This window comes from Garra rufa, chromosome 21 (assembly GCF_049309525.1).
Source record: "Garra rufa chromosome 21, GarRuf1.0, whole genome shotgun sequence".
NCBI classification, from domain to species: Eukaryota; Metazoa; Chordata; class Actinopteri; order Cypriniformes; family Cyprinidae; genus Garra; species Garra rufa.
In genome coordinates this window covers 29,468,783-29,485,232 of record NC_133381.1, presented here as the reverse complement: position 1 = coordinate 29,485,232, position 16,450 = coordinate 29,468,783, and the positions used below count along the sequence as shown (strand labels likewise).

The 16,450-nt window shown below is 36.6% G+C and overlaps 1 protein-coding gene across 1 annotated transcript in view; it reads right to left on the bottom strand.

Annotated features, from left to right (window-relative positions):
* Window positions 1-506: 506 nt before the first annotated feature.
* LOC141295380 (ALK tyrosine kinase receptor-like) overlaps window positions 507-16,450 on the bottom strand; it is a 406,769-nt gene continuing 390,825 nt past the window's right edge. Inside the window, exons 6-8 of the mRNA XM_073826587.1 lie at window positions 5,283-5,408; window positions 891-1,025; window positions 507-637 (exon numbers count right to left, since the gene is read on the bottom strand). Of these exons, the coding sequence (XP_073682688.1) occupies window positions 507-637; window positions 891-1,025; window positions 5,283-5,408 (392 nt within the window). The remainder of the gene's footprint in view (window positions 638-890; window positions 1,026-5,282; window positions 5,409-16,450) is intronic.

The window sequence follows — 16,450 nt, the reverse complement described above, 5'->3', positions numbered from 1 at the left end:
TATTTTACCTGTACCTATACTGGCTATTTACCTATACTGGCTAATGAATCCATGCATTTAAATAAAATAGCTTTCATCTGTGTTGCAAAATAAGGTGGATACATGACAATATATCGCTGATAATTAGAGTTTTAAGATTTAAGATCCTACAAGGATATCATCATTTTTAATGTCCTTGTGGGTTTAAAAAACATCTGTTATATATCACTCAGCTTGCTATTTACAGAGAAAGAAGCAAAATCATAATGTCCCACTTAACCTGCATTTATCCTAGAGTACATACTGCATGTGGAGAAACATCATAAGTAATATGTTATTTTCAGAACATACTCTCTTTTTCTGCTTATCTGTGGCATTATCCTAACAGCCATATCAGTAATCACAGCATTTCTATAGGTGTAGCATTGATCGCTGCATTAGAATACATTTGCAAATAAGGCTTGATGGAATATTCATTTCCTCAGAGATCCACGTCCCCAACGCACATAGACGTGCATTATGGTTGCTTAAGGAATGCAGAAACGTTGTCTTCTTACCATGCAAGGGGCGTTCCGTAGGGGGTAGAAGAAAAGCGGGCTTCGCACCTGGGCTGATCCTCGTTGACCTTTGGGCTGGCTGTCGATAGCCAACAAGGCCCCTGCCAGACAGTGATGAAACACATGAAATAAAAAATAGCATCCCCTAAAGAATAGATGAAAGATAACCAGCCAAAAAGCTTATTGTAAATCTTTAATAAAGATTATTTATTAACCATATCTGCGTAAATTATTTCACTTTCTTTTTAATTTATCAAGATTAGAACTCAACTCTGCACTTGATTAACTTTTTATTTAAATAAAACAGCACTTTTTGTTGTTTGAACTTCAACTTAAGATGTTCAGGGGAAGCACCTGGTGATGGACAGCTGCTTCTGAGGCTTTGGGGAATGGAGGGATGAGCCCTCCATTGAGGGCCTCTTCCTGGAACCAGCTGCCAGCCACAATCCTCTCTCCCGAATGAGCAATAGCTGCCATTGAGGAATTGACCTGGTTTAGTAGGAGAATGAAATGAGACATTCTGAGAATACTGAGAGAAAAGAACTGTGAGGGATGAAAAGAAAAAGAGAAATATGGGCTAACAATCGTTTCCCTTAGCTCAAGAGCTTAGAAGCTTTGATGAGAAATAGTCTTTGACCATTTTTTAAATGTCTGAAGAGGCATATGAGGGCAGCTGAGTGTTGCTGAGTGCAAATGAGGATATGGTTTTGAGGTAAAGGAACAGAAAGACAGGGGAGAAAGTGTGTAGGAAGGCCACATTCGAAACGGCCTCAAAGCCCTTCCATCAACAAACAATTCATTCAACCCCTTGCAGGGCTGCAGGGATGAGTCTGACCTTCGTTAAGAAACGGGGGGAAGAAACATGGTTGCCCTCCAGCGATCCACTGCATTGCAGAGGATAAATTGCCTGCTGGCATGCAACTTACAAGCTTTGCTTAAGGGTTCGTACAATCCAGTGTTAGGCATATAAAATGACATGCTTCCAAGCAGTGGATGCATTTATGGGAACAAAGTGATTATTTGAAAAGGCTTGTTAATAAATTAAAAATAATGAAGAAAGCAGAATGTTTTTTGTTCTCCTGGTTTCTCCTGGAACAACCTTGCCCAAAATAGTTTTCTAATAAAAAACTTGCGCTTATATTTTATTTAAATAAATTTCTTGTTTATAGACCTCGACAGGCAATATTTATGCTCTAATATATGTTTCATCCCAAAATAAGACTTGACTGGCATTTGTCATTAGGGTAAGGAAAATAAACTAAAACATAATAATAATAACTCAAGATTCTGAAAATCAATCTAATTTAATTTAGAATTTTTCTTATTTCATTTTTAGGCAAATGTATCTTGTTTGAAGAATGTTTAGCTACTGTATTTAAAAAAAAAAAGGACTAATACTGGTTTTATTCTTTTAATTTTAAGTTTAGATATGACCCTAACATTATTTTGTGAGATTCACCTCAAACATGCTTTTAAACAGAATCACAACTGCAGTGTCCTGTGCAGCATTTATTTATCTGGTCTAAAGATGTCAATTTTCATTAAGCTTACAGCAAAGTTTATTAAATAAATCTTGTTGTGCAAATTAAATGTTCTGAATGGGTTTGAAAGAGACTGATTAATGGGTTGCTAATCAATATTAATATCTGCGGTGGCATATTGAACATGAACAGTGACATTTAGTTTTGTTCTAACAGTAAACAAAGCTCAGAATCCTGTTAAATTTCCAAATGCGTGTGTGTTGCCTTTCTTTTTGCACTGCAGGTGGACCCATTGAAATTTGATTACAGCGGCTGCTCTGTATTGATCTGAGAGGTGTGAGGCAGGATCAGCTAATCATCCGCTGAGGGGAGATGCTACAGCTCTGGACTCACTGCCATTAACCAAGAGAGAGTAAACACATCGACCAGCATGACCACACTCATGAGGATTAGCATGAAGAGCAATAACAGAGAAAGAGAGAAAAAGATGACAAAGAAAGAAGAAATGCTCTTTGCAATTTGAATGACATAGGATGAGATTGCAGCTTTCCGTTTGGCATTGAAAAGCTGTAAGTAGCTGAAGGAATGGATCACTAATGAATCCTCTGTGATGGAATGAAATTGCATCATACAAGATAGATTATGGTAGGAATGAAATAAAGAATCGGGACAGTGTGAGCCTCTGATCTTTAAGGTAAGGGGAGTTTTAATACAGAAATGAATAAGCAGGGAATGATGGAAAAGGTGGGGCCATCAGAGAGAGAAAATTACGAAAATAGACTTAATGTGGGAGATGTCATCTGAACTGAAATTGTTTAGTGTTAAAAAGATAAAAAGTATGATGCAGCAATGAAAATTACTGATATAAACTGTCAAAATTCAGTGAAAACTAAAGAGGTTTCCACTAAAGTGGCTAAAAAGCAAAAGATTTACCTCATCCCACAAATTTATATAGCTAGCTAACTCATATTTGTACATCATATTCAGTTATCATATTTACAAAAACCTTGTACCATGGTAAAGGATTCAGATTGTAATATCATAGTATTGAATGACTGTCATATTGATGGGAAAAAATAGAATTCAGCAGACATAAAATAATAATAATAATAATAATAATAATAATAATAATAATAATAATAATAATAATAATAATAAATTATTACTTTTATTCAGACAGGATGCATTAAATTAGTAAAGACATTTATATAGTTACACAATGAATGCATAAACAAATGAAAGCTGTTCTTTTGAACAGGTTATTAATCAAAGCATCCTGAGGGAAAAAAAAGTTTTTTTTTTTTTTACAAAAATATTACATAGCAAAAACTGATGATGATAATAATAAGACCCATTATTAGTACCAATAATAACTGATAATAATTGAACACTGATAACTGAAATGTCTATTGAAATTTTTAAATATATTAAAATAAAATATTTCACTATAATACTGTGTTTTTGGTCAAATAAATGCAACATTGGATTAACTTGTATATAAATTATCCCAAACTATGTATTAATATAGTTAATTACAATACAGTGAGGGAAAAAAATTATTCCCTGCTGATTTGGTAGGTTTATTTGAAAAGTGAGAGAACAATAATAATAATGAAAAAAACATTCCAGAAAAAAAATAATAAATTGATTTGCATTTCAATTAGTGAAATATTTGACCCCTTTGCAAAACATGACTTAGTACTTCGTGGCAAAACCCTTGTTGGCAATCACAGAGGTCAGACGTTTCTTGTAGTTGGCCACCAGGTTTGCACACATCTCAGGAAGAATTTTGTCCCACTCCTCTTTGCAGATCCTCTCCAAGTCATTAAGGTTTCGAGGCTGACATTTGGCAACTCTAACCTTCAGCTCCCTCCACAGATTTTCTATAGGATTAAGGACTGGAGACTGGCTAGGTCACTCCAGGACCTTAATGTGCTGCTTCTTGAGCCACTCCTTTGTTGCCTTGGCTGTGTGTTTTGGGTCATTGTCATGCTGGAATTCCTATCCACGACACATTTTCAATGCCCTGGCTGAGGGAAGGAGGTTCTTACCCAAGATTTGACGGTACATGGCCCTGTCCATCATCCCTTTGATGCGATGCAGGTGTCCTGTCCCCTTAGCAGAAAAACACCCCCAAAGCATAATGTTTCCACCTTCATGTTTGACGGTGTGGATGGTTTTCGAGGGGCCCTAGAAGAGTTGAGTTGATGCCAAAGAGCTCGATTTTGGTCTCATCTGACCACAACACTTTCACCCAGCTCTCCTCTGAATTATTCAGATGTTTATTGAGCCTGTACATGTGCTTTCTTGAGCAGAGGGACCTTGCTGCAGGATTTCAGTCCTTCACGGTGTAGTGTGTTACCAACTGTTTTCTTGGTGACTATGGTCCCAGCTGCCTTGAGAACTTTGACAAGATCTTCCCATGCAGTTCTGGGCTGATTCCTCACCGTTCTTATGACTACTGAAACTCCACAAGGTAAGATCTTGCATGGAGCCCCAGACTGAGGGAGATTGACAGTTATTTTGTGTTTCTTCCATTTGCGAATAATCGCACCAACTGTTGTCACCTTCTCACCAAGATGCTTGCCAATGGTCTTGTAGCCCATTCCAGCTTTGTGTAGGTCTACAATCTTGTCCCTGACATCCTTGGACAGCTCTTTGTTCTTGGCCATGGTGGAGAGTTTGGAATCTGATTGATTGCTTCTGAGGACAGGTGTCTTTTATACAGGTAACAAAATGAGATTAGAGAAGTCTCTTAAAGGGAGTGCCCCTAATCTCAGTTTGTTACCTGTGTAAAAAGACACCTGGAAACCAGAAATTTTGCTGATTAATAGGGGATCATATACTTCACTCATTAAAATGCAATCTTTTTTGTTATTCTGTCTCTCACTGTTAAAATAAACCTACCATTAAAATTATAGACTGATAATTTTTTTGTCAGTGGGGAAATGTACTAAATCAGCAGGAGATCAAATTTTTTTTTTCCCTCACTGTATCTCTTATTTTGCTGTAAGACAAATAAATCTGTAATTTGTGTGTGTGTGTGTGTGTGTGTGTGTGTGTCGTCCCTTTTTTTTCATTTTAAGAGAAATGGTGTGTCTGGGATGACAATAGCTACTGAACCAGAACAGCTCTGGTTGTCCAATAAACACAACTTCTGTTATATAATGGCCAAACACACGATGGCTTCATTAAAGAGCTGCTGTTGCCCTCCTGAGCCCCTGTCTGCTGTCTGGTCCTCCAAATGAACGGCACTAATACTCACGGCAATGTTCCCCCTCATCGTCCCCTTGTGGACAGTCAGGGTTGAAGTCACACAGCTGGCTCACATTGATCTCCCGCCCCCCTCTGCAGTGATAGCGGCCCCGGAGAGTGACGTTTTGAGAGGTTCCTGGGCGGAGAAAGACAAGAGGGAATCAGAGACACTAATTACAGAGACAGTTCCCCTGAAGGAGCCAAGGTTTAAATCCCTCAAGGGCACAAGGGTGATAAAGCAGAATTTCAATCCCAGCAACTCTCTGATTCCAGGGTCACCCTTGCTTAAGGTGTAACATTTGCGCAAGCAGCCCTGATCATTAACCATTAGCCCACCTTTACCTCATTTTTCTTGTACATCTTCTTTTACAACCACACATTAGGTGTAACAGGTTACTCCGAAGTGGTTTACTTTATGTCTTTCCAATAGACTTTCCGCCAAGAAAGTAAATCAGAGGGTTACATTAAAAGCTTCTGTGCAAACAAACACAAAGACATCAAGTAAATTCAGCACTTTGTGAAACTAAATGAGGCAGAAAGATGACATAAAAGAGGCTAAGCCTCTCAGTAGTCTCTTGTTTTTTATGGCTTCAGTGACAGGAAAGGATACTGACAAAGGCTATCAACAAATGAAAACACAAAGAGCCCTTTCCTGTCCAATAAAGATACAACAGACACTCCAATATGTGTTAATGTAATGAGAACTCAAGCACAGCTCTGAAAAGATGACTAGGATAACATTTCAACATAAACATATACAACTTCTGCCCTTTCGTTGGACGAGATACAAATCATTTTACACTGGCGCCATATATATGTTTGCTTTTTGCATATGGAGCGCTAGCTCAACAACGCTTTTTTATATGTAGGACAGAACAATGGCCCAGATAAGTAGCGTGGCGACTGGATTTATGTGAGTTGAGTCTGATAGCATCAGAGCGAACACAACGAGATGTAACCGCGGTTTGCATATCTATGCAAATGGAAGACAGTCGCAGAGCTGTACAAACGGACCGGCTCACCAGGGGTTCATCATACTGCTGACAATGATAAAGAGAGTGATTGTACCGAAAGAAAAATGAGGGAAAAAAACAGACCTACTGATGTGATTCACTTACTTCCTTCTTAAAAAAAAACAAAAAAAAAAAAACAAACAAGGGAGATGTGATTTTATCACTGGTGGCTACAACACATGCATAACGCACCCTTGATCTGGGTGATGACAGATTTTGTTTGGAAGACACATGATGAGAGATGTTCATCTGAGTTAATACTGCTTCAAACATCAGAAAACAAGCACAAGCAAAGACAAGCAGATAACGAAATATCCAACATTGGGCTAGGAGTTCCAATATTTTAGCAGTCGATTCCAAAAAGAATAGAAATCAAATTATATTATTATTATCATTTTTTTTTTTTTAATACTGGGTGTCCCTGGTGGGGAGTCAATTTTAAAAAGTTAGGTTACTTAATATATAGGGATCAGTACGATTTTTTATGTATTATAAAGAAGTTTCTTATGTTCATAAATACTGTTTATTTGTTCAAAAATACAGAAAAAAAAGTGAAATATTATTACGATGTAAAATAACGTTCTTCTATTTTAATATACATTAAAAATCAAATTTATTTCTGTGATCAAAGCTGAATTTTTCAGCATCATTACTCCAGTATTCAGTGTGATCCTTCAGAAATCATTCTAATATGCTGATTTATTGTCAGTGCTGGAAACAGTTAATATTAATATTTTTTTTTTTGGAACCTGTGATACTTTTTTCAGGATTCTTTGATGAATAAAAAGTTAAAAAGAACAGCATTTATTCAAAATAGAAATCTTTTCTAACAATATACACTACTGTTCAAAAGTTTGGAGTCAGTAAACTATTATTTTCTGTTTTACTTTTTATTTCTTTTATTTAGCAAGGATGTGTTAAATTGATAAAAAAAATTGACAGCAAAGACTTAAAATATTTATATTTTGAACAACTGCTGTTCTTTTTAACTTTTTATTCATCAAAGAATCCTGACAAAAAGTAAAAAAAAAAAAAAAAAAAAATATATATATATATATATATATATATATATATATATATATATATTTGGTAGCACAACTGTTGCCAACTTAGATAATTCTAATAATAAATCAGCATATTAGAATGATTTCTGAAGGATCATGTGACACTGACTGAAGACCGGAGTAATGGCTAAAGAAAAAACAGCTTTGCATCACAAAACTAGTCATACAGGTCAATGTTTTGAAAGTTGAATAAATAAGTTTTCCATTGATGTATGTTTGGACAGGACAATATTTGGCAAAGATACAACTATTTGAAAAAAAAAAAAAAAAAAAAAAATCTAAATATTAAAAACATCACCTTTACAGTAGGGCTGCAACGATTCGTCGACGTTGTCGACAAAAATCGATAATAGAAATAGTCGACAATGAATTTCATTGTCGATGTTGTCGCCAGACATGTTTTTTCCGACCGAGTGAGGCATCTCTCTGCCGAGAGTCGCACATGCGCATTAGCTTCTATGCTGAGCGATAACACACAGAAATGGCGGCGTCCAACGCAGCAGCTGCGCGTACCAAAACACGCCTGTTTCACACATACTCCGTCTGCAGTGCGTATTTTTTTCCGCACCCATGTTAACGGATTAGAGCGTTCACAATGCACGGACTGCAAACGCATTCTGTGTGAAAGCAAAACGAGTCCGTGCTGCTTCTGCACCGCATACGTAACGCACACGGACTGTAGACGCACTGCAGACTGAGTATGTGTGAAACAGGCGTAAAGTTTGGGAGCATTTTAGCCTGCTACGGCGAATAAAAAGATTACCTGCATGGTTTGCAAAGCAGTCCTTGCGCATCACGGCAGCACCTCGGTGATGCACGAACATTTAAAGAGAAAGCACGTCGGACAGTTGGCTCGCCTCGGTAAGATTTAAATAACATGGAAGCCAATACGTTTTGTTTTGGATATACATTTTTGTTTACTGTTTTATTGCTGCTAATGTGCCTGCCCCTGGTTTACAGGAAGAAAATGTTTACTTGATTTTAATTTATTTTTTCTTATAAAACAAATGTGCCTGTCCTTTAAAAAATGATAGAGTTTCTTTATTTATGCATTTATGTCAATACTGACCGAGTACTGTGCCTAATTGGTTTTAGACAGGGCATTTTTATTGACTTTTAGTATGAATCGCCTTATCAGCAGCAAAGTTCTATGAAATATGCATTTTTCATTGAAGTACCCCCTTCTTTCTTGTGTTTACTATCATTTTCCACATAATTAAAGCAATCTCATGCTAAATTTGAGAAAAATTGAATAATTATTCGATTAGTCGACTAATCGTTTCAATAGTCGGTGACTAGTCGCCTATTAAAATAGTCGTTAGTTGCAGCCCTACTTTACAGTTGTCCAAATGAAGTTCTTAGCAATGCATATTACTTATTAAAAAATAGAAAATTTATAAAATATCTTTACTTAATATCCTAATGATTTTTGGCATTGAGGAAAAAACGATAATTTTGACCCAAACAATGTATTTTTGACAAATATACCCATGCTACTTAACACTGGTTTTGTGATCCAGGGTCACATATTATTAAAAAAAAAAAAATCATACAAACCTCAACAGTGACATTAAAACACATTTTAGGCTTAATATTATGAAATGTACATCTAAATAAACTAAGTCTCGAGTGATATGTCAAATATGTTAGTAGATTTTAACTATACTTTTTTTTTCTAAACTAGGAAGATTACCTGCAAGTGCATTTTTAATAAGATCTGAAGTGGACTACAAGTGCATACCTTCTTTTTAAAAAATGACACAAGGTCTGTATACTATAGATCCAATATTTTCACACAAATTAGATTTTGTTTGCCCATTTGTTTGTCCATTGACTATCACACTATTCACTATCTTACTAGATTAATATTAGCACCTGCAAAACACTATAATTCTGGGAAATTGGTTGAAATGTTTATAATAGAGTGCGGATCGGGCCGCATTTTTCTGTCCGAGCCCGGCCCGCGTCCGACAGAGCAGTAACCGAACCCGACCCGAGCCCGACAAGCGTTAAGATATTTATGTCCGAGCCCGATCCCAGCCCGACACAGTTAAAATCTCTTTTTTTTCTCATACTAATGACACATGCACTTTTTTTGTGTGGAAAGCCCGCTTTTATTAAGCAACTGTAGGAAAGCGTCAACAGATGAGAGCATCAGTGCACACTGGGCAAAAAGCACCGTTATAACACAGGCGCACTATCGCGCTGATGTGACCGAGCCCGACCCAAACCCGAGCATCCTTTCGTCGGGTACCGTCGGGCTCGGCTCGGGTATCCATCCTCTAGTTTATAACTATTCACAAATTCACATTGATCAGCCACTTAATGGGCGGATATATCATCCTCAGTACCTATGGTAGCTGTGGCCCTGAATCATAATTCCTGGTTTAAGAGATGCTGAGCGAACATTGTGCTTACACAGGACGAGAATTTGTTTTTAGTACAGGATTTTTTTTTTTTTTTTTGTGAAGAGTCCATTTACTCTTTTAGTCTTGCTTGATGACACAGCGGCTAGCGATGGATTCTTTTCTATACCCCATCTGACTCCTTTTCATTCATCTCTTAGTATTGCGTCAAATTGTGACTTGCAACTGTAGACATTTAGGAAAGGAAAGGAAAGGAAAGGAGGTGAAGTGAGGACAAGTATGGTGACCCATACTAGGAGTTTGTGCTCTGCATTTTACCCATCCAAGTGCACACACACACCGTGAACACACACCCGGAGCAGTGGGCAGCCATTGCTGCGGCGCCCGGGGAGCAGCTGCTCAAGGGACTCACCTCAGTCGTGGTATTGAGGATGGAGAGAGTGCTGGTTATTCACTCCCCCCACTGACAATCCCTGCCGGACCTGAGACTCGAACCTGCAACCTTTGGGTTACAAGTCCGACTCTCTAACCATTAGGCCACGGCTGCCCCCCGTGCATGCATTCACATGCATTCAGCGAGAACCATCAGTTCATGTAAATGGCATAGTAATTAATAGCCCTGCTTCACATCTCAGCATGGCAGCCTTGCAAAAGAAAAAAAAATAAAATCTTTTTAATCGAACGCTGTGTGTGTATGGGAAGTAAAGAAAAAGAAGAGAAACAAAAGTCGAGGAGGTGTTAATACACCAATCTGCTCTGATGCAGCTAGGCTTTGTGTTGAAAGAACAAAGATGTGATGGATATGTTGGACTAGCGTCGGTGTGCGAGTACTAAAATGATTTAATTATTGTTCGGGAGACATTTGACAGCCAGCCGTAACAGTGAGTCATACCACTAGCGGGCAAACATTCATATCAGCGAGCTGAAAGCTAAGCTAAGATAAAAGACGCTCAATCTGTCACTGCACATGGGGAAAAAGCTTAATGACCATCATGAAGGTTCACAGGCTCTGCGGCACAAATGCTAGCCCTTGTAAACACTGCATGGAAAGTGTGCTGAAACATGAGTCACCAAGAATCAGGCTCTGAAATATTGTTTCCAGTAAGATCCTTCAAGGTTCATTCACACATTTCATGCGCACCATATGATCGATTAAATATTTGCCTTTGTAATCATTAATAAATACATGATCTTGCTTCATGCTGCGAGCCATGACAACGTTGTATTTATTTATTTATGTTTTACTGCATTGCACATTGACTTTTTTTATTTATTGTTTAAAAATACTTTTTCATTCAAAAGGAAATCTCAGAACTCTGGTTGTATCAACACAGGAAATATTTGAAGTCGCTTTTATACTCTCTCTCAAACAACAAGAATGATTACCAGCGGAATGAGAATTTAATGACTCCTTCTGAAACACATCGCCTATGAAGGTCACAGCAAGACAGTGGGAAACTCGGTTTTAGACTCCATTTCCTCCATCTTTGTTGTGTAACAAGAAGTAGGCCACACTGCATGCTAAGTTCATGCATTTTTTTAAAATGGCTCACATTTCTTATCATAACATGTGAAAGTGCAAAAAAGCAACAAGATGCCTATTTCACATCTACGTAACAACGAATAGATTTTTGAAGTGTTAGTACTCCCTCACGAGAAAGAAGTTTATTTAAGTGTGCTATTAGTATACTTCTTTTAAGCTAAAAAAATAGGACAGTATACTTTCAATCTACTTTTTACGTACTTCTCAGAAATGTGCTTTATATACTTTTATTACATTTAAGCATACCTGAATTATATTTAGAAAAAGTCTAAATATATTTGAGCTATACTTGTGCTCTGAGAATCCGTGTTTTTATTGTTTTACGCTATTACACATCTTCTGTACAGAATTTCCAAAACACAAGTGAAGAAGAAACCAAAACAGATGTAATCTAACACAATCGTCAGTCATAAAACAGCATCAAAACCACAGATATATCAAACTGTGTAATGTTATGGAATGAAATGTTGACCCATGAAGAGGTAATAATGACTGTCAAGCTTATTTATTTATTTTTTGTTTATGAAACTTACCCACATTCAAGTGTCTATAAAAAAAGAATGCATGAAGCTAGAATAAAATGTTTTCGTTTACAAGGAGATACCATATTCTTTTTTTATGTTTTGTATGTTCAGATATTCATGCAACAAAATATTTACAAATTAATACCTAAATAGGGACATAATAGTATACTTACAGTATGATGTAAGGTTCACTTAAAGAAATCTTACGAGTATACTTGCAGTATAAAAACTAAACTAGTAAAGTATTTAATTAGTAAACTCTCAGTATACCTAAAAATTCACTTTCAGTATACTTTAAGTACAAACTAAAAACATAGACGTAAACTAGTTGTGTACTTAAAGTTTACTGCTGATATACTACAAGTACACACTCTAAAAAGTGCTGGGTTAAAAAATAACCCAACCATAACCCAGCTGCTGGGTAACTATGGGACAGAACACGTGTTGGGTTGTTTTGACCCAAGTGCTGGGTTAAATCATTTGACCCAAAATGCTGGGTTGTTTATTTGACCCAACCAGTGGGTCAGATTAACTGTGTTGCTGGGTTAAACACTACCTAAATATTGGGTTATTTATTGTCTAATTGCCTTGCTACCTTTATATTTACCAATAATAATATATAAATCACAAAAGAATGTAAAATTATTATTGTTTTTCTGTAATTCAGTTACACAACACAAAAAATGCATCTGTAAATGTCAATTTAATGAGTTTTCATATTTCTTTTTAATACAGTTTTTAAATAGGTGCAGCTGTCACACATTTTGTCCAACCCTTACAGACACAAATAACGGTTTTAGTAGATCAGTTTCTTTTAAACACAAAACTGTAAACAAGGCACAATATATTCCTATTCTTTGTCAACATTGCAGCAGCAGAACACTCAAAAATGAATTATTACCACATTAGAATCATTCCAAACATCATGCCATTAAAACTAAGCCAAACAAAGAGTCCACCAGACAATTCTTACAATTTAAAACATGTTACAAGTGGCCAAAAAAAAAAAAAACTTTTGCCCTCAAAAACTTCACACATGAAGACTTATGTCCATCAATATGATATACTGCAAGCTGGAGAAATTCCCAGGCAACAAGTCCGCTTCAATGGCATGGCCTCGAACAATGGCGAAGGTCTAGAAATGTTGTTGTCTCATCCCAAGGCTCAAATCCACCCCACCTGTTAATTATACGGCATTTAGTCTTGCAACATAACTTACATTTTAAGTTAAGTGTATTTTATGAACATAAACACAGAGGCATGAAATAAATGCTCATTTTGCTTCTCAACTTTTCATACAGTTGTGGTCAAAATTATTAGAACACTAGTATTTTCACCAGCTAAATAAGGTTTTAAGTCAGTGATTTCTATCTTTTGCTGTAGTGTGTCAGTAGGAAATATCGGTTTACATTTCCATTCATTTTGCCATTAATTGTGATAATCCAGTGACATTTTTGTTTGCACAACAGCCAGTGCTCCACACAGAGATCTGATCTCATCATCATCCAGAAGAACTGTGACAGCGTCTCCAAGATGCTCCAAGAGACCTAACTGCAAAGCTACAGTACTGTTAAAAGTTTTAAGCACTTGTCTAAAAATGTCATAAAATGATGCTGTCAAAAATAATGTCATAAATAAATGTTCTTTGTCAATTAACCTTGATTAACTAAATTAAATCAACATTTGGTTTGACCATCCTTTTGCGTTTAAAGCAGCTTTTGCCCTACACTAGGTGCACTTGCACATAGTTTTTCAGGTAGCTTTGCAGGTAGGTCTCTTGAAGCATCTTGGAGACGTTGTCAAAGTTCTTCTGGATTTAGTCTGTCTCAGTTTGTTCTGTTTCTTCATGTCATTCCAGACAGACTGGATGATGATGAGATCAGATCTCTGTCTGAAGGATTGGCTGTTGTGCAAACAAAAACCTCACTGGATTATCACAATTAAAGGCAAAATGAAGGTTTGGAAATGTAAACTGATATTTCTTACTGACACACTACAGCAAAAGATAACAAACACTAACTTAAAATCATTTTTTAGCTGGTGAATATACTACTGTTATAATAATTTTGGCCACCACTGTGTTTATATAAATATACACCCTTATTAGAGCAGAAAACGTAAAACAAAACTTACAGGTTGTACGTCAATGAATGGCCTCCGGGATTCCGTGGTTGTGGGTCTGAAGACCTTTTATCCAGAGTGGGCAGGACTTTGAGAGCACTTTCCCTTTTAGCATCTGAACAATAGGAATAATATGCAAACTGTGAAACATTTTATAATCAAAACAACAAACTGAAACACTTTCATATGAAGATTTCTTCATTCCTTTAAATAATGCAAATTAATTCCCACCCTCATTCAAGTACTGCAGGTTAAGTTTAGGTATGGGGTCAGATTCAGGGATGTAGAATATGCTCATGCAGAATAAGGCATCAGTATGTGCTTCATAAGTACTAATTAACAGCCAATATACAAGCTAATAAGCAACTAGCTAAGTGTTACGGTACCATTGTATTTACCAGTTGATGCGTGTCATACAGTTGCATATTGTTTTTATAGATTGACATATTATAAGAAAAAGCTTACCTTAAGTCATGTCACCCAGGAATGTCCCTTGCTGAGTGAGCACTGGCAAGAATTAGGTCTGCAACTGTAGCCCAGTCTTCAAAAAGTCTGCCTCTGGATATAGCTTCCTAAAGTCTTGTGAAATCTGATGAAATCTGAAAAACAAATGTGGTTCAATAAGTTTAAGGTTTATACTGGTCTCCTAGTTTGTAATGCAACACAGGCATTCACTAAAATAGAGGAAGAGTAAAGGGGCCGTTCACATGCCGCGCCTACGCGTGAAAACGCAAGACGCGTCGCTTTCTCATTCTTTCCGAAACGCAGCTTGCTCTCCCATGGCTTCTGCCGTTGCTAAGCAACCATGTCCCGCGCCTGGAAAAAACGAGCTTCCATTATGAGCGTATATTGGCATCTACATCTGAAATAACGAACTTCAGTCTTCAGTGCGCAAAAGACGCGACATGTGAACGCCCACATACACCACGAGAGATTAAGTCTAATTTTACATACTGTAGCTAAGACAACATTACATTTAAGTAATAAACAATAGTACATACCAGTCATATTGTGGTTTAACATTATTAAAGTAAGGGACATAGCGTTTTAGCTAATGCAGATAAGTTACCTCAAGGAAAAAAGCGCGAAAATGCTCAACACAAAACATATGGATCTATCGTTGGATTCGGCACGTCGCAGACATTTACTTGAAAAAATATGCCCTTAAAAGATCAATTTTTGTATGAAATTATCTAATTTTGACAAAACATTACAAAGCCATACAGTATGCAGACAGTAAAGGAACTTACCCCCGTATATCTGACCTACTCTTTCCATAAGGCGTTAAAATAAATGCCATATGTAACGTTATACTGTAAGTTATACAAATAACACTACACACACACACACACACACTTTATATAACAATAAAGCGATTGTTGAGGCAAAAAAGTACATCGCTAGGCTGCTTAAGTTACAACGTTCGTCATTCACGGAATAAAATGCCAACCCCGCACAGCGACATATCAAATATTGCATTAAACAGTGAAATCAGTGTGCTCTAAAACACAACTTATTAAAAATAAAGGTAAATAATTATATAATCATATTATTAATTTACCTTATAATCCTGCTTGCTTCGAGGTGCGTGACCGCCTGGCGAGGAGACGAGTGAAGAATCCAGAATGTTCGATAAAGTGAAAAAAATAAACAAACCGGTTGGGTCAAATTAACCCAACCCAGGTGTTCATAGTGAAAGAACCCCTTATAGTCCATTTGACCCAGCATGATCAACCCAACTGTGTGTTTACAGTGCCTCAAACAACCCAGAATTTTGACCCAGCACAATTAACCCAGCAATGTGTTTACAAAAATAACCCAGCACTTTTTAGAGTGCACTTAAAGGAATAGTTCACTTTCAGAACAAAAATGTACAGATAATGTACTCAACCCCTTGTCATCCAAGATGTTCATGTCTTTCTTAAGAACTTAATTTGGAGAACTTTAAAGGTGATTTTCTCAGTATTTTGATTTTTTTGCACCCTTAGATTCCAGATTTTCAAATAGATGTATCTCGGCCAAATATTGTCCTATCCTAACAAATCATACATCAATAGAAAGCTTGTTTATTGAGCTTTATTGTGATGTATACATCTCAGTTTTGTAAAATTTAACCTTATGACTGGTTTTGTGGTCCAGGGTCACATATTTTTAAGTATACTTTATGTAGTAAGTATACAAATATCAGTGTACTAGTATACTTTTACAGTAGTAGTGTAGTACAGTAGTACTACATTAGTAGTATAACTTTACATAAGTATACTTAATAAAATAAACTTGAAGTATACTTCTTTTTGGTAAGGGCTTACAGTAGTTAGATAAGGATATAACAGTTTGTGTTGTGCATCAAAGCAGGTAATTCATGCACTGGCCACTGAAATTAATTATTAATTAAAAGCTTTCTTTGAGTCGCTTTGGCCTTGATTAAATATGAAAGTTTGTCAATCAACACAAAGAAAAGACATTGATGTGAAGGTGAACGGGGCCGTAGGGTAAACATATTGAATGTGAAAGGGTACACAGTGTGGAGATCTGAGTGATTATGAG